Genomic DNA, 19,664 nt, shown 5'->3' on the forward strand with positions numbered 1-19,664 from the left:
ATAGGATTTTAAATTTTCTTAACTCTTAAAAACTGACATTAAAATACATTGACTTTGCTGTGTTGCAAGCCTCATTCTGTTAATACCTGACTAATCTTGCTGATATCAGTGATTTGCTTGTAACTAGTTGTCTAATTTATAAAATTATCTTTGTCTCATCCTTCATCTTCTTAAGAGTGAATAAAGCCATATCCATGTCTCATTAATCTTCCTTTCTTATTTGACAAAAAGAAAAAGCAAACATGAATCACGTCTCCTTGTTTTGTTAGAATGATTAGATACTGAATGCTTCTAGCCATTTTCCTTTTAGAAAAAATGGTTTCCTGTGTATGGATGTTTAAGAATAGACCTGTAGTGGATAGGGTCTCCAAATGTTTTAGGAGGTCTGTAGGACTTACATACAGCCATGCTACCTGTTAATACTGTATAAGACATCAAAAGACCTCCTTAGGATTGTAGTTTTCCTCCTAACTATTTAAAACAAATTTTGCCTTTGGTAGTAAAACTGGTCTTTAAAATAATTTCCTTTTGATCCTTATGTTTTTCTGGGTCCTGAGTTGCCATTGAGTAGGTTATTGGACCTAGCTAGCTTAACCAGGACCCATAAGCAATCTAGGCAGCAGGTGTGAGATTTTACTGTAATATCTCTTCATACACTGGAGCAAATATATTATGAATTTTAACTTATTTTTTAACCAACATTTAAAACACATATGAAAGTTACATTTACTTTTCGTTCATGTTCCTCTTATTCCAAATCCTAAATACTACCTGTGATCCCTCTGTCCCCAGCTTTATGATTTCTTAAAATTACTGTCTAGAAAATTAGGGGAGAGGGCCAGGATTTAGCTCAGTGGTTCCACCACCTGCCTGGCAAGCACAGGGTCCTGAGTTCAATCCCCTGGTGCCCCCCCAATAGGGAAGAATGTGCTTCCTCATAAATTTCCTTTAAATTTTACATTTAGTGAATTTGAAAAATAAATTCACTTTTAAACAATGGATCAGGTATCAAGAAAGCCCAATAAATTAAATTTTCAAAGAATAAGAAGAGTGAAATTTTTATATGTAATGGTAGTACAATTCTTTAACAGTTGTAGAAGGGGGAAGAGCATGAGAATCAGGAAACATCAGGTTCATTAAAAATTGGGAACTAATTAAGGACAAGAACTACTGTTTGCTTTCTCCTTTCCCTTTAATAACTCCTGAAATTGTCCCTTTTTTGCAATTTTTTCCTTTCCTTCTCTTCTACTCCTTCTGTTCCCTCACCATTCCCCACCACCACCAGGGACTAAACTCAGGACCTTGCACTTGTGAGGCAGGTGTGGTGCCACTGAGCTAAATCTCCAGCCCTACCTTGCCATTATTTTTATAAAAGTTAATTGGTTCTAACTAAAGCAATTGTGAGGAGAAATAAATAAAGGGCATCCAATTGGTGGGGAAAAAAAGACTATCCCTATTTACTGATGACATGATCTGATATGGAAAAAAACCCTAAAAACTCCACTGAGAACTGTTAAAACTTATAAATTCAGAAAAATTGCAGGATATAAGATCAACATACAAAAATCAGTGGTGGGATTTAGCTCAGTGGTTCCAGTGCCTGCCTCCCAAGCACAAAGACCAGAGTTCAGTCCCTGGTACCAAAAAAAAAAAAAAATCAGTGGTAGACCAGGGATGTAGCACAGTGGCGCTACACCTGCCCAGCAAGCGCAAGGTCCTCAGTTTGATCCCCATTACCCCCCCAAAAAAATCAATGGCATTTTTATACACAAATAACAAATAGGCTGAAAAAGGAATCAAGAAAGCAACCCCATTTACAATAGCTACCCAAAAAATAAAAGCCCTAAGAAGAACTTAAAGAAAGTGAAGTAACTTGACAATAAAAACTATAAAACAAGCTGGGTTTGCTGTTGTATGCCTATAACCTCAGCATTTAGGAGCCTGGGAAGAGGACTATAAGTTCAAGCCTAGGCTAGATAATTTAGTGATTTAGCAAGACTCTGTTTCAAGAAAAATAAGGGAGGTGGAAGCTGAGAAAGACCCTGGGTTCAATCCCCAGTTCTGAAGAAAAAAAAAAAAACACTGATCAAAGAAATGGAAGACCAAAAAAAAAAAGAAAGAAAGAAAGAAAAGACTACTGTGTTCATAGATTGGAAGAATTTATATTGTTTAAATGTCCATACTACCCAGAATGACGCATAGATTCGGTGAAGTTCCTATCAAAAATACCAATGACATTCTTCACAGAAATAGAAAAAAAAATCTAAGATTCATATAAAATCACAGAAGACTCCAAATGGCCAAAGTAATCATAAACAAAAAGAACAAAAGTTTAAGAACAAGTTTGAGAAGCTTTTATAACACCTGGCTTCAAAACATGCTAACTGGGCCGGGCGTGGTGGTGCACGCCTGTAATCCCAGCACTTGGGAGGCTGAGGCAGGAGGATCACTGTGAGTTCAAGACCAGCCTGGGTGGGCTACATAAGTGAGTTCCAGGTCAGTCTCAACTACATAGTGAGACCCTGTCTCAAAAAAAACCAAAACATGCTAACACAATAACTAAAACAACATGGTACTGGCTTTTATAAGTGTGAGAATTTGAGCACTGCCTCTTCTTGGAATTCATTGTACATCAGTATATGACCAAGGGGATCGGTTATAATAGAGAATTTGCCCAGGAACTTTAAAAGGGAAATGCAGTGATAGGAAATGGAAAGTAGGCTATAAATTCTAAAGAAGTTCAGAATACTTTATCATGTGTTTATCTATTCTGGTTGGTTTGATATGTGGGAATTAGTATCTTTGCAAGACTTTTAAGAGGGCCTATTGGGCCTATTTCCTTACTTTAGTAAGAGAGCAACTCTAGACAAGATTGTTTGGTAAGGAAAGTTGATAGTGTTTTACAGATATGAGTAAATTTATGTAGCCATTGAATTTTGAGAAATTACTCATAAGTCTGCATTAAAATAGCACTGAACTGATTCAATTTTTTAAAAATCCTTGGTTTTCTCATATCTGAGAATTCACTTTTAGAACACATTGGGTAGTTTGGTGAGTGAGCTACAATGGTACTGCAACATCCTTTATGGTACAGAACAGAGAACTCAGAAGGCTAAAGAAGCCAGGGGATAGGGTTTAAAAATAATCACAATACTTGAAAAATTCTAGTCCTAAATTTTGATCTCTTCTCTATCATCCATTGTAAGTTTAAGCAAGTTACTCTCAAAACCTTTATTTTCTCATTTATGAAACAACTTCTGTTGATTGTGAGATTATAAATCCCAAGGTGTCATGCCTAACAAGAGTGGGTATGCAAAAAGATGATAGCTTAAGCTTATTTCACAGTGCTTAAAACTAGCACCTAACCACTACTGTCATGCAGCTCCCAAAGAGAACATTTTGATGGACGTTATATTTTACCAGATTCCAGCTTTTCCTAAAAGTTTAATGAAATAATGGTAAAATTTTTTGTCAGTATTATTAGTAAACAACAACTATCCAGTAGACTGCTGATTTTAAAATCTGGGGCTCTGTGATAGATCAGCTAGAGAACCAATTTCACAGTTATTGCAGCCAATATTTTCCCCAATAATTGTTGCCTCCTAGTATCTGCATCCATGTGTAGTCCTTTTCTGCATTAAACAAGGCTGACTATAAAACTAGTAGTATGTTGAAGAAATCATGGTGTGTGTCTTCCAAGGTTAAGTCGTAAGATATTGTGCTTCTGCCTTATTCTCTCTGGTGTCCCTCACTCTGAGAAAGGTCATCTGCCATCTCATAAGATTACTAAGCAGCCCACAAAGAAATTCATATGGCGGAGAACTGAGGCCTTCTGTCAATAGCCATGTGAGTGAGGTATCTTGGAAGCAAGATCTTCTGGCTCCATTCAAGGCTTCAGGTGACTGTAGCCACATAAAACTTCCTAAACCAGAACTACCCAGCTAAACTCCAGAATTTCTGACTGTCAGAGCCAGCCAGGTGATAAATCTTTCTCTGTTATGTTAAGCTAAATTTTAAAGTAACCTGTACATGAATAGAAAACTAATCAGGAATCATCAGCATACAGGATAGCAATTATCATGAGTGTGTTTGGAAGCATCCAAAAGTATATATTAGAAAACAAGAAAAGAACTAATGGTGAAAGCATAGTTTAAAAGTCTACAACAGCCAAGCGTGGTGGCTCACGCCTATAATCCCAGCACTCAGGAGGCTGAGGAATGAGGATCGTTGCAAGTTCGAGACTAGCCTGGGCAGTCTGAACTACATTCCCTGTGTCAAAAAAAAAAGAATTTGGCAGAAGAAGCCAGGTATGGTGGCACTGGCCAATAAGCCCAGCACTTGGGAGACTGAGACAGGCGGACTACCACAAGTTCGAGGCCAACCTAGGCTACATACTTTGAGTTCAAGGCCAGTCTGAAGTACATAGCAAGACCTTAACTCAAAAAGAAAACAAGAAGTTGGCAGAATAGGAGCCCACAAGACTGTAAAGGAATAGTCAGAGACAGGGAATAATAAGAAAGTTTCAAGAAAGTAGAAGATTGTCTATGTGGAATAGTTAAGTACTGAAAAAACATCTATTGGATTTTAAAAGCAATTGTAGCACCTTGGGAGAGGAATTATAGATCCTCATCTGGTGACATTGAGACCCCCAAACACCTGCCCTCCCCTACTTTTTAAATCTCACTTTCTGCCATCATAGGCTCACTTCATTTCAGCACCATTGAGTTCCTTGCTGTTTCTCAAACCAGCCGGTCATACTTCTCTCTTAAGAGCCTTTGCATTTGCTACTCAAGCTTTAACATTCTCCTGCCAAACCAGCCAGATGGCTCCCTCCCCTACTTCCTACAAAAGTAGGAAGTTCAAAAGTTTAAATGTTACCATATTGGAGAGACTTTCCCTAACCGTACCTTATAACCCAAATATACACAATAGCATTTCCTGTCACTTTTTCTCTATTTTTTTCCATAGCCCTTCCCACCATCTTATATCTACAAAGACACCACTGCTCATCCCTGGCCAGTTCTTGCTAGATAAGAAATGTAGACGTGTTTTTTCAGATTTTCTGATTTTCCAAGAAAAGTTAGAAATTCTGGCTTTTAAATGCAATTAGTTTTCAATTAATAAGGCAGAGGATAGGATAGGGTTGAATAGGATTACCAACAAAGGATACTGAACTGGAACTTCAGAAAGCTACCAGGTGGACTCAGCATCTTAGAAGCTAAACATCTTAGAGTTAAGACTCTAAGCCTTGTGTCTCTTTCCTTTGTATATATTACTTGGGAAATCATTGATAAGCTTAAAGTGAGGAATTATTTCAGAAGTGGTAGAACAGAAGCAAGATGGTGTTGGGTCAGAAAAATGACTGGCAAGGGAAGAAAATGGGTACAGCAAATATAGACTTTTCCCCTCTGGTACTAAGGCTTGAACCCAGGGCGTTGCACATGCTAGCTAGTCAAGTGCTATAATACTGAACTACATCCTCAGCTCTTTTTACTTTGTTTTGAGGCAGGGTCTTACTAAGTTCCCATGCTAACCTCAAACTTGGAGCTCTCCTTCCTTAGCCTTCCAAATAGCTGGGATTCCAGGTGTGTACTACTGTGCTCAGCTAGAGTTTCAGGAATCAAGAGGATTTAGTAGGAAACACAGGATCAAGGGGTTCTGAGTGTGTGTGTGTGTGTGTGTGTGTGTGTGTGTGTGTTTTGTTTTTAGTTTTTTGTTTTATTTTAAGGCTATGAGATCCCAAACTTGACAGAATTCCAGGCTAAGCTATAGCAGTCACTAGACAGATAAAACCAGGAGATGAGGGAATGAGGTCAGGGAGACAGGAGAAGAGGATAACTTACGACAGCTGGACAGATAATTGTCTCAGAGAAAGGCAAAAAGTTTCCAGGTAAAAGAGTAATTGGGGAAAGTGATACCAGCTAACCCCTATTTTTTTGGTGTTATAGAAGGCTAAATTAACTGTGGAGAGTTAAAGGAAACAGGAGTTACGGTGGGATTTGAAAGTGGGGAGGGTTTGGAATAATGTGGGAGGAAATGGGAGGCAGGGTAGCTGTCAGGTGTGTTAAAAGCCCAGCTGAGTCAAGAGGCTAACAGGCAGGAGGATCACTGCAAGTTCTAAGCCAGGTTGGGCCTCACAGTGAGTTGAAAGCCCCCCCTGAATTATTACTTGGGGGGTGGAGGGCACCAGCTAAGTCAACTTGATGTTGCTGCTATTGTGTTTGACATTCTTGTCATTGAGACCCTGGGTGTGCTATGGCTCCCAGAGGCATAGTTTTATAATCTTCAATGTTAGTCTGCCTTTCTTTTATTTATTCAGTGTATGTTTATTGAATATTTATTTAGTGTTAGGCACTGTGCTAGATGTTAGAAAGATAACATTAGACATCTGAAGTTTCTGCTCCCAATATTTCAACTAGATAATAAGTAACTCATTTATTTCTGCAGTTTTAACCTGTAGTATTAGGAAGGGAAATTAAGAGTAAAAGAATAAACTGTAGGGAAACCACTTGCAAAATAGGACATGAGACTAGGAGAGAAAGAAAAATCAAAAGGAGGTTGGTGACATGGAAATTTTTGAAAAATCGAGGTACTAGATGTCTCCCTTGGGTTGAGGAGTGAACATACAGCATTCGTAAGAAGGGAATTGGTTATAGTCATAAAGTAGAAGTTTGATTTCTGAAAGCAAGTTCGAGATCTTATGCCTTCTAGAAGGACACTGGGAATTACAAGTCTGTTAAACAGAGTCCATATAAAGGTCTTTAAAGACCAAGAAGATGAAAAATTTGAGGAGCAAAACTGTTAGATGTTCATTTATGTGAACAATAGAATCTCTTTAAAATTGTAGTAGGAATCAGGAAGAAAGAAGATTGAGCAAGATAAGAAATGAGTAAGTGATAACAACGCAAGTGTCCCACCAAACAACAACAAAAAACAGAAGATAATCTGAACCTTAAAAAAGGCTTTTCCAAGGATGAAAAAGAAATGGCCTGAAAGCGGTGTTTGACATTTTGGCCAAATGCTTTGAAAGCCTGGCTTGCATTCTTTCTGCAGGTGTGTATAAATACCTGGGAAGGCATTTGTTGAATCATGCAAATGAAATGATTTTTCAAATATTAAAGAGTTTTTCTGGGGCTTTTTTTGTTTTGTTTTGTTTTATTTATTCATACTATTTTAAATTTAGTGCCAAGAAATATTGGTCATATCTCTTAGTAACCAGTACATCTAGCATTTTGAATACTGGAAAGAACTGGTCAGGTTCTTTTGGATCAAATACTTTTGGATCAAGAGAGATTTGAAGCTTTTCCCTTTCAAAAGAAAAATATTTGAATCTAGAATTTAGGACTGAAAATTTTTAATTGAGCTTGTAAGGAAAATGGGCTTCTTTGGTCTGAGGAAATTTCTTCTTTTCCTGGAAAACATTCTCAAAACCAAAACCCATTGCCACTATTAGGCACCAGAATAGGGTCGGTTGTGTGTTGGGAAGTTGCTTGACACCAGCTCTTTTTGTTGGTACCTATGTCTTTAGTGGTGGTGTTTAAGAGGGTTGTGTTTAGATTGCTGCTAGAGACAGAGCTGAGGCTAAGCCTTGCTAGGGCAGCTGAGAGAGGAAGATGAGAAAGTATTGGTAGCCATTATGGTGGCACACACCTGTAATCCCACCAAGGCTGAGGAAAAAGGATCACAGGTTCTAGCTAGTTGGGGGTGGGGGTGGCTCAATGAGAAAGCTGTGGATTCATTCCCCAATGGTGCACCAAAAAAATAAAAAAGAAAGTAGCCATTGTATAATGGAAAGGTCTGGACTCAGTCAGTCTTAGCTAGAAATTCAAAAGTGTGTGTGGGCCAGGCTATTGTATATGTCCAAGAGTAGTGGCAACCTGTAGAAACCAGCCAATATCTGCTTTTTCTGAAAGATATTCTGAAATCAGAATTATTTTAGATCTGTGCTGGTCTCATAAAACATGTGCTACTTGCTACTATTTGAAGCCCTGCCCTAGACCCTCTCTAAAGGACCTCCAGCTCTGATTTTGTGTTGTTTGATAGTTCTACTTTTAAAACACAAACCGAAAACTACATTCTTTAAATCTCTGAAAAGAGGTGAAGTGGATATGTGGCCAGATAGCACCTAGAAAGAAATGATATTGGTCTCAGAGAAGACTGAAGAGGATCCAAGGGCAGAACAGGCATCCACTTCCTTTCCTGTGTAGGTTTTCCTGCCCTCCTTTGTAGGCTCTTTGACATTTTATTGCTGACAAATTGCTTTTAATACTTCTTTAGGGCTAGGGATGTAGCTGAGTGGTAAAAAGCTTGTCTAGCTTTTGTGAGCATTTGACAACTAGCATCACACCAAAATAAATACGCAAGCAAGCCAAGTTTAGTATCTAAGAAACTCCCTAAAGGAAAAGGCACAACTTTAAAGAAGCAGTGTGAAATTATTTGCCTAATGGAAATTTGTCTCAATATTTTCCCACTTAGACCTGAACCTTGTGGTCAGCATACTCTGAAAAGTTGAACAAACATCACACCAGGCTCTGTAGTGAAATCCTGCCTTTGTTCTATTTAGATGAATTAACCAGATGTGTTTTGAACTGCCATTTGCTTCAAACTATTAGGTCAGCAATAAGTCCTGTTGTAATAACATCTAACACAGGATAAGCAGTTAAAGTGCCACCCTGGATGTCAGGTGACATAGGGGCTTAGTCCTGGCTAATTTAGTCTTACTGCTAACTAGCTGTGTGACTTGGGGCAAGTGATTAAATTCTCTGAGCTTCAACTGATATATATCAGATTCTCTGTTGAAAACTCAGACAACTTTTTACCAATTGAAGTAAAATATTTCAGAGAATGACAGAGGTTGCTTAGTGTATGGGAGGCTAATGAACCAAGCCCAGAGAACAGGCAAAGCTAGGGTCATTTAAAGAATGGTGTGACCAAGCTGGACACAACTGAAATCTCAGCTACTCAGGAGGCTGAGGTAGCAGGATTGTGAGTTCCAAGGCAGCCTGGGAAACTTAGAGAAGCCTTGTGTCAAAATTAAAAATTAAAAAAGGCTAGAGTATAGCTCAGTTGGGATTTTTTTTTTAAAAAAAGGTAGGCCAGTACAACTTCATCACTCTCCCTACAGTGAAAATGACTATATTCTACCTGTTCCTTTGGATCAGTAGTTGCCGAAGATTTAGAATCCCAGAGCAAAGACATAAACTATATTCCAGCTTCCTGCAAAGCTCTTCCCAGTTACACAGTTGAAGGCCACCAATCCACATTTGGTAGATTCTGCAAAACAAGACGAGCATAACACAGATCTATTTAGCTAGACAGCCAGAAACAGGAAATGTCAAACCCACCGTCTCTAAGCTGTAAAACATTAAAAGATTGAGTTGTATGACCAATGATAAAGTTACTCCTATCACTTTTTTGTTCAGTATTAAAGATTAAACCAGAGGCCTTCATAATGAGCTACCCTCCCAGCTCTATGAAACATTTCTAAGATGCACACATTTGAGATAAAAATGAAGTAACAATATGTTATCAGTAAATGAACATTCAACATGATCAGAATGAAAGAAAATGTTCTGGGTTATTTGTTTTGCTTCACATTTATGATCTCTAGGGAAAAGACCAGGAATGTTCATTGTGATTGAAATTCATCTTATAATCTTGAACAAACAGATGCCCGTTCCCCCTCAATAGAAAAAAATAGGAAAGGGGAAAAAACAAATAGCTGAGTATAGTTCAGCTGGCGTTGTGCAACAGAGTTTAAGCAGAAGAGTAGCTGGAACTAAAATGGCCTAATAGTTGCAGTTAATGAGTAAGAACTAGAGTACTAAGTCTGTACTAAGTCTACTCATGTGCCCCAGCCTATCTGTGTACTGATAAGGAGAAAACTAATTCTGCTGCCTGCATTCATAGCCATGTGTATGAGAATTTATGCTCTGAGGGAAAGGGTTCCATTTTAACATTATTGCCGTTCTAATGTTGTCAGTTAATTAAGCTTGGGGATATCTAATTACAGAGAACAGTATGTTGTTTGGGTTTGGATTTTCTTCTGTTGCAACCTAAATTCCTTTAGGAATACAAAATCACACTTTTCTCATTACCTAGAAAATATACTTTTGACTTTTTGCAGACAGATTTCATACATCAAGGGCAATGACTTCCTTCTGTTTTGTTTGAAGAGGTGGTTGTGATTTTATTTTTTGTTTTGTGGGTTTTTTGTGGGGGCGGGCATTGAGACAGGGTCTCGCTATGTAGTTGAGACCGACCTGGAACTCACTGTGTAGCCCAGGCTGGTCTCTAACTCACAGCAATCCTCCTGCCTCAGCCTCCTGAGTGCTGGGATTACAGGCGTGCGCCACCATGCCCGGCATGGTGGTATTTTGTGGTATTGAGGATTGAACCCAGAGATATTCTACCAGGGAGCTATACCCTAGGCTCTTTTTATTTTTATTTTTTATTTTAAAATAAAGTCTAGCTAAATTGCCCAGGCTAGCCTCAAACTTGAAATCCTTCTGTGTAGCTGGGATTATAGGTGTGTGCCACCATTTTGGGTTTCCCTCCTGTTTGTTTTATCCAAACTTTTTTAGTCAGCACCTGTATTAATAGCTCTGTAATCCCTTGGCATCTAATCTGATACTTGAATTTTCTTGTTATGAAATTCTCTTTCTTTGTAGTATGGCCACACTAAGTGGAGACATGAATTCCTTTCCACTTAGGGGTATTGACTGAGCTACACCTTGAATCTGAAATTTAAACAACTAAGCAGGGAAAACTTATCAAGGGCAAATAAAGTGTTGGTTGGGTAGAATATATTCAAAAAAATCCTTTGGATGAATATTCTTTAACACAAAAATATAGCAGTTCAGATTATGTGTCTTTAATTCAACATAAATGCCAACCAACTCACCTATTACATTGTATATAGTGGATATTACACAATAATTTACCTATAAATTTTGGCTTCAGGGAGAAATAGTAAACAAACTCAAGAGTTTGACTTTATAATAATTGTAAATATGAAAATCTATTTCCTTCATTTTAATTTTGAAATAAAAATATTACATCCTTTTTCTCATAATAAATTATCCATTTCTTCTAATGTATATGTTAGATATAAAATAGAATTTCTCTCCAGCTAACATTCAGCACTTTGGCCAGGTGTGTTGTTGGCTTATTTTGCTCCCTTGACCTTCCTACTGGTCATGCGTGATCACCCTGACCACATTCCTCAAAGATTATTCCAAACTCAAAACAGCTAAGTATTTTTTCCCCTTACTTGACCTTTTTCCTCTACACTTTTTTTTTGCAAAGAAACTGCCAGTTAACAAATGTCATGCTTTAGGAAGTAATTTTGATCAGAAGGGATTGGCAGAGTGCTTCCTCTAATATTTTTAAAACAGTACTTTTTCCTGCGTTTCTGAGGCTGCAATACTGTCATTCCCAGCATAGATCACAGTTCCTTACTGTCCAGACTGACTAGATTTACCCCTGAGCCAGATGTCCTCATTCCCCTCAGGACAGTCTGTTTCTGGCCTGGGGGTAGAGATGGGGGTGGGAGGTGAAATCTGGATGGATCCCAATCCTTTGCTCTCATTCTACTTTTAAGTTCTCTTCAATTAAAAATCCCTGCAGGGAAGACAGTTTCTTTAATCTGCAATAAACTGTTTCCCAAAGCTAGAGCAATTCAGAGTAATAGAGTAATTCAGAGTATAGATTTTTCAAGTCAGTTCCTGGTTTGAACTCTTGCTCCAGGGATTATTAGCTTGAGCAAATCATTTATTCCCAGGTTTGGTAGCCCACACCTGTAATCCCAGCACCCTAGGAGGCTGAAGCAGGAGGATCAAAAGTTTGAGCCCACCTGAGCAATCTAGCAAGATCCTGTCCCAAGGGTCCAGGGATTTAGCTCAGTAGCACTTTGCCTGTTTTGCAAGCACAAGGTCCTGAGTTCCATCCCTGATACCCAGAGAGGGGAAAAAAAAGACCCTGTCTCAAAATAAAAGCTAAAAAGGCACCGAGAGTGTAGCTCAACACACCATCCCTGGGTCCAGTTCCCAGCACCACAGATTAATCAGTCCATCTGTTTATCTCCATATCTGAGCCCTTCAGTCTCTTACACATAAATTAGGGGTAAAAATAGTACCTACTTTATAGGTTTGTCATGAAGGTTAAATGACTAAATACTTAGTGCCTAGCATCCAGTAGACACCCAGTTAACTATTAGCTTATTTCGTATATCTAACTAGGGATGACTTTTCCCTTGTTGAGCAAGTGATCATAAGGCAAAGAGAAGAATAGATATCCTTCAATTGGATACTGATCAAGACTCTGGAAAACTTTTCAGTATCACTTTGTTAGAAAGGTGATCCTCTGCGTCTTACTTTATTGAGCAGCTAATCATTCCTCATGTTTAGATTGAGAGAGTAGTATTCTCTTTATCTTTTTTCTACCTTTATATAGGTATTTATTGATTCCTTTGGTGTTTATATTTGATTCAGGTATCTGCAGTCACATATGATGGCTCCATACAGTTTATTGCAGAAAGTCCTGTTTGAGTCCATGTCTACAGAACTAGTCAATTCAGAAAATGCAAACAAGTTTTCAACTGCCCTTGTACAAATTTTTAATTAGAGAATAACTCTGTCAAGTAAATCTTCAAGTTGATAGTTACATAAATACATCCCTTACTATTCTGGCAAGATATACTGTCTTTATTTTCCTTACAGTGAAGTACATGAGGTTAAATTTACATATAATTTTCTTTATATGCAAACAAAGCATTTAATTTTCAGGTTGAATTTGATCCCCCTAAACTCTGAGGTTGTGAATTTTATTTCACTTCCACAGCACTGTTTCCATTTCATCTTTGATAATATATAGAGAGGTTTGGCTTTTTTTCAGTAATGATAAAGGATTTTTATAATCAGCCACACTATTACTGGTTCTCTTTTGACCAACAATAGTTGATCACTCTTTGTGATAACCAAAGGGTCATAATCTAAGGCTGAAGAATAAAGAGGATTGATTGTACCATCCAATGTTTGCTGTAACTCTCTGGAAACCTATATCACACATAGTAGAAGTCTTCTGGCCCAACTCAGACTTCTGCATTTTGTTCTTTGAGAAAAGATTGTTGACATTTGTATAAGTAACTCAAATAGAAAGACCCCTTTTCCCTTACACCTGAATTCGACTCCTGGTCTTTTCTATATCATTTTGGAGTCCAGCTAGCTTTGAATTAACCAAGGGCCCTTCTCCACCATCTCTGCACTTACCTCGTGAAGGCACTACATACATTTTGAAAAACACAGTTAGATGTGCTTTAAAGAATTGCTTAGATATGCTTCAAAGCATAAGCAATTACAGAACTTCCAAAACCAGGAAGTTAATTGTTAAACTGTAAAAGAGAAACTACCTCTGTCTCACGGAAGGAATGAGTGAAGTATGCTCAGCTGTTTTAAGCTCTCAACAAATATACTTCTTTTGTAGATATACATAACTGTTTTGTTTACTGGAGACCAGAGTGCCCAAAGCTGTTATTTTGCCTGGTTAAATAGGAAAAGTATTTAGCCTTTATTTTTTAAAATATTTTCATTTAGTAAAAACAGATAGTTGCTGTGTTGGCAGAAGTGTGAATTTCATTTCCTGTCTGTGGTGTACCCCACTTATCCTGTCACTCAGACATTTTGTTTTAGGTTGTTCCCGTAATATCAGTGAAACAGTGACCCACAGCAGGATGGCATGTGCGTACTACGGATGTAACAAGGGACAAGGCTTGTGCAATAGACCACAAGAGAGCAATGCTTTATTTAAAGACGAAAACAAAACAAAATCAAGGCAGCCCTTCCAGACAGCATGCAAATTTTTAAAGTGGCATCTGTAGAGTCTCATGTTTTATTTCTAGAAGAAATATTCCAATCTGTTTGGCAGGTTACCTCAAACATATTATCAGCATAATGCCACTTTATTAAAGGACAAAACCAAGTCAGTAACTGACATGATAGAAGTGATTTCAAGTTTGCCAAGCAATTTATCATCAAATATTTTTATTTTATAATCCATAAACTGCCAAATATATTGAGTTCCATAATGATTATTTTTTATATGTGAAACTTGTTCTAAATTACAATTCTTGCCACAGCACTAGAATAGATATGATTATGGAAAAAAACTCGAGATGAATTATCTGTCACATATCTTTTGAGTATCTAATATATGTTGACATTATTTCCCCTGCTAAGGATACAGTGATAAGCAAAATAAGTCCTTGTTCTTATGGTGGTTGTATTCTATGACGATAACTTCAATCAAGATACAAATGCATAAATATAATTTCAGTTTATGATAACTATCTTGAAGGAAACAAAACAAAACAATAAGACAGAATATGATTGGGATAAGGGTATGGTAATACTGGAGCTGAGACTTACATCATTACAGGTTAGGAGGAAAATCTTTCCGGTAGAGAACAAAAGATACAAAGGCCCTGAGAAGGGGGTCTGAAGTACTAAAAACAATCCAACTAGTTTATATTAAACAAAAGAGGAGATGATATAAGATCAGAGAAATAAGTTGCTTTAGGATGTTACGAGAGCATAGAAAACCAAGCTCAAGATTGGTGTTTCACTTATAAGTATAAAGGGAAGCTTTGGAAGGGTTTTAAGTAGAGAAGTGACATTATCTGATCCATATTTTTTTAATAATTCTGTTTACTGAGTGAATAGTAGGGGAAAAGAAGTAGCTGCGAAAAAAAAAAAAAAAGTACCTGCAGATAGACCTATTATGCTTTTTGCTGAGTGTATCAAGGTGAAGGGGGGTAAAAATGTAAAATAAACAAAATTAGCCATAAATTAAAGCTAGAACATTACAGAAACTGGGGGATTCATCATATTATTCTTCTTACTTTTTGTATATATCTGAAATTTTCTGTAATAAGATGACTATTTTTAAATGGCTTTTTTAAAAAAAGTAGTGCTAATGAGAAGCGATGGCCATAGTGGTAATGGGAATTCGTAGTCAAATTAAAGATATATTTAAAAGTAAAGCTCATAGGATTTGCTGATGAGTTAGATATATATATATATATATAATGACAATTATGTATTTGCCTCCAGACAGCTGGGTGGGCTAGGAACCAGTTGGTAGAGGTTGAACTTAAAAGTTTTGTGTTCTTTTTGCAATGGTAATGATGGAAGCTGGGGCCTCAAACATGCTAGGCAGGCACCCTAATTCTGAGGTATTTCCCTAGCCCAAGAGTTTCATTTTGGCAATGTAAATTAAGATGCCAATTATATTTCCAAGTGAAAATATTGAATAAGCAATGTCATTCTCAATATATTAGCTAACATTAAATAGCAGTAAACATACTTACAAACTTAGAATCCTCCATTTTGTGTTTCTAGATTTTGCCATTAGTGACTAAAATTTCTAACCTTTATCAGATTCTGTGGGTAACATTGAAAGTCTTATTTATTCTAGTGATATGAAATAAATTAGATATTTTCTATGAATATCCCCTTGGAATTATTTTTAAATAGCCTCTATCTTGAGCAGTAATTCCCCAGCAATTTAGATGGTGTGATGGTGGTGGTGGTGGTTTGTATTTGTTTTTTGGTTTTTGTGGTACTGAGCTCCACCCTAATCCTAAACGCTTTTTTAATTTTTTTTAAAGCTTTCTTTTTTCTTTTTTCTTTTCTGGTACCGGGGATTGAACTCGGATCCTTGCTCGTGCAAGGCAGGCCACCAAACCGCTGAGGTAAATCTCCGGCCCCCTTTTTTAATTTTTGAGACAGGGTCTCACTGAATGAATTGCCTGGGTGTCCCTCTAACTTGCAAGCCTCCCACAATGCTGGGTTTACAGGCATCCACAACTCCTTCTGCCTTCCGTGTATATTATCACTTGCATGAATGATAATGTTAACATGGGGGACAAAGTCAGGAGGTTAAACATACTCCTGTGCAGTACTACTTTTCAGTGCACGTGGGATACAAGTTGATAAGAACAAAATTTTTAAATACATTTTTAATTTTAGGTGACACATAGCAGTTGTACGTACTTATGAAGCAAAATGTGATGACACTTCAAAACAAGTATAGTGTTTAACAATCAGATCAAGGTGATTGGCATGTCTATCACCTCAGATATTTATAATTTATTTATGTTGGAAACATTTTTAATTGTTTCCGCTGGCTAAAGTGAAATAATATAATTAATTATTATTAATCATAATCCTTCTGTACTAGAGGACTTTAAAAGTTATTCCTCTCAGGCTGGGGGTGTAGCTCAGTGGCACAGCACCTACCTGGCAAGTGTGAGGTCCTGAGTTTGATTCCCAATACCAAAAAAATAATAGTTATTCCTCCCATCCAGCTCTACTCCTGTACTTGTCTTCTCTTTGTACCTTTCCACCCTGCATCCTTCCCAGCCTCTCATAACTGCTCTTCTGTTTGGTGAGAATAAAATTCTGAGCTAACACTTTAATGTGATGTGTGTATTTTAAGTATAAATCCTTTTTGCAAACTGTAGATCTGTTATTAGCAACTAAGTATTGAAACACTTAATATCTGGTGATAATCAGATCAGGACAGGACACTATTGATAAATATCATTAGTGATAATCATAAATCACATAACCTCTTTTATTTTCCCTATTTTACAGACAAGGAAATTTAGGTTCAAAAATTTTCATTCAGGTATAAAATAGCAAACTAGATTCAGACCCCAATAATCTGGTTCCAAAGTCATTACCCTTTTATTTGATTACAGAGTCTTCACTCTTAACTGCAGTCATACAATGTGTATAAGTTTTACTTCAAAAAATTGTAATAGATGGGGCTATACTGTATATGAGAAACCAGAGTCTGTATTGATTTTGTTCTTAATTCATCCTGTGACATTGAAACTGTGAAATAGGGAAGAGAGAATAATCCTAAAGAGGGTCTCTATTTTCCTCCTTAATTTTGTTCTTTTAATTTATTTTCTTTTGACATTTTTTTTCCTTATAGCATCAGCGAGAGCTTTTTAACTGTCAAAGGTGCCGCACTTTTTCTGCCACGGGGAAATGGCTCATCCACACCAAGAATCAGCCACAGACGTAACAAGCATGCAGGTACAGCTGCACACACATTATTTCTTTCTTGATTACCTTGTCTTTTGTCCTAAAGCTGAATCCATCATTCCCATTTTTCCAATTATTTTTTAATAGTTAAAGAAAACATTATACCATCCTATGATCACCTTTCTTTGAGCTATCACCATTTTTCTAGCATTTATCAGAATGCCTTTCACACATAGTAGATGTTCAGTAAATTTTTGTTGGAATAACGGGAAAGTACAAAAATACTCTGATAAAGTATATCATCACATTATATATCACATTAAAATATTTGTTCTTACATGCCAGTTTGCTTCTTGAATGTATGCCCCCATAAAGGCTAAAAGTTTAACCTGGAGGACTTTGATAAACAAGGAGTCATTAAATAATTGTTCAAGCAGTGATGGTGTAAAATCTAGTTTTGAAATACACTAATGATAGTATATACATTGCATTTCCTTATGTTGGGTTTCTCTAAAGTCAAGTGCACTTGTAATGTTGAACTCAAAAAAGACAGAATCATAGAAAGTATGACCTAGGGAGAAAGGCCTAACACTATAGGATATCCACAGCTTTAGAAGATAAATAGCCTGATTTTTCCCAAGAATTGTTTATGTAATTTTTTTTTTTTTTGTACCAGGGATCAAACTCAAGACTTTCCCTGGCTGTTTATGTAAAAATTTCAAGACAAAAGTCAACCTGAAAATAATAATCTTAATTATTGCTGTACAAAGCTTGTTGTTATAAATATGCCTTTTGATGACTTATAACCTCCAGTAGTAGAAGAAATTACAGTTACCAGGAAGAAAACAATGAAGACTATAAATCTTGAATGTACAGGTCAGAGGTAAAAGCCAGAAATACTAGATCCCCTGATCCAGTAGTTGAGTTTAGCCCTGGTCAAGATTATCTCAGCTATTTTAGTGGTCTGTATCTTGTTTGGGCCTTTATCGAGTTACAAATGTAGCAGTTCAGAATTACAATCCATTTTGTACTCTCTGGTAGTGGAAAAAGGTTTTTAAAGTAAGGAGGAAAAAATGTTTTGAAAATTAGCTTGAGTTATATTTTGTAAACCCTTTAATGCCCATGACTGAGCAAAGGAGGAGGATACTTCCAAAAAAAACTTGAATGCACAGAGGAAGTAGACCTTAGCTAGCTTTGTATTTCTGTTGGGTGTTGAGGTATATCATTGACAGTAAAAAGAAAATAAATTATTGGTTTAAATCCAGCTTGTCTGACAAAATCTCGGGTGACTTGCTCTGTGGCATGTAATAGTGTGGTCCATGGCTTTTAAAGCTCTTCGTCCTGGTTGGCTTTTCTTTGATCAAACTTTTACACTCTAACTGCCACTCGGATTTGTACTTGACATGTTCCCTTAGTTTTCCTTATACCAAAAACAAAAACAGATTGTTCACTTAGTTTTCCCTATACTAAGGAGAGCTTAATTTGTAATCCAGACCAGAACAGAGGAGGCAGTGTAAGTATAAATGCAGCTCAAAAAATTCACAATTCCACATAAACTGAATTGTCTGAGCTCACAGAAATTAAAAGATAATGGCAGAATAGAGAGTAAATCAAAAGTGTGCTATGGCCCAGCGTGGCAGCGCACTCCTGTAATCCCAGCACTCGGGAGGCTGAGGCAGGAGGATCGCTGTGAATTCAAGACCAGCCTGGGCTACATAGTGAGTTCTAAGTCAGTCTCAACTATATAGTGAGACCCTGTCTCAAAAAAACAAACAAAAAAAAAAAAGTATACTATGTCGGGCCAAGGGTTTAGCTCAGTGGTACTGCTGCCTGCCTGGCAAGTGCAAGGTCCCAAGTTCGATCCCCGGTACCAAGAAAATAAGAAAATTAAAAGTGTATTATGTCTAATTGTAATTTCTTATGTGTGTTGCTTGAATGAGTTAGAATTTTTTTTAATCTGGGTTGCATTTGAAATATCCAAATACAATTTCAGTGTTTTGTTTTGTGATACTAGGGGTTAAACTCATACTGAGCTATAGCCCTACTCCCTTTAAAAAAATTTGTTTGAGACATGATCTTGCATTGCTAACTTGCCCAGGCTGAGTTCTAACTTGCAGTCCTCCTGACTCAGCTTTCAAAAGTGCTGGGATTACAGGCATGTACACATTTTGCAATTTAAAATTATAGGATGAAAATCTGCCAATATTCTAAAGAAAAATGATGATAATTCCTTAAAATTAAGCAAATCTGAAATTTAGATACAAGCAGTGAAGATATATGAGAAAATATGAGAGTCCTTGGTATATTACCTCTGTTAGTCTCTGAGAAGAACAATTTCCCCATATCAAATAATATTCATTTTGCTCATAATACTTTTTATAGCTAGCAAATATACCCAGTTCATGTAAGAAGGCTTACTGTAAGAGTAGTACTGACTTTTGTCTGACCTTCAGTGAGCAAGCTGGATCTACAAACCAGTTGCACCTAGAGTGAGTACTTTGACTAGTATCTAGGGTACTCTTCCAGAATTTTTCCATCCTGAAAAAATATTTTCCTTGGTTTCTTCTTCTGATAGAACAATGGTAATTTACTTTTTTTTTTTCTTTTTTTTTT

The 19,664-nt window shown here is 37.0% G+C and overlaps 1 protein-coding gene across 5 annotated transcripts in view; it reads left to right on the top strand.

Annotated features, from left to right (window-relative positions):
* Ssh2 (slingshot protein phosphatase 2) overlaps positions 1-19,664 on the top strand; it is a 246,545-nt gene that overhangs the window by 153,931 nt on the left and 72,950 nt on the right. For 3 of the 5 annotated variants that reach the window (XM_010642219.1, XM_010642223.1, XM_010642220.1), the window contains one exon: positions 16,999-17,102. The exons of the other annotated variants lie outside the window; for them this stretch is intronic. In XM_010642219.1, coding sequence (XP_010640521.1) covers positions 16,999-17,102 — 104 coding nt within the window. The remainder of the gene's footprint in view (positions 1-16,998; positions 17,103-19,664) is intronic. 5 annotated transcript variants of the gene reach the window in all.

This window comes from Fukomys damarensis, unplaced genomic scaffold (assembly GCF_012274545.1).
Source record: "Fukomys damarensis isolate Sample0158 unplaced genomic scaffold, DMR_v1.0_HiC HiC_scaffold_13, whole genome shotgun sequence".
Classification (NCBI taxonomy): domain Eukaryota; kingdom Metazoa; phylum Chordata; class Mammalia; order Rodentia; family Bathyergidae; genus Fukomys; species Fukomys damarensis.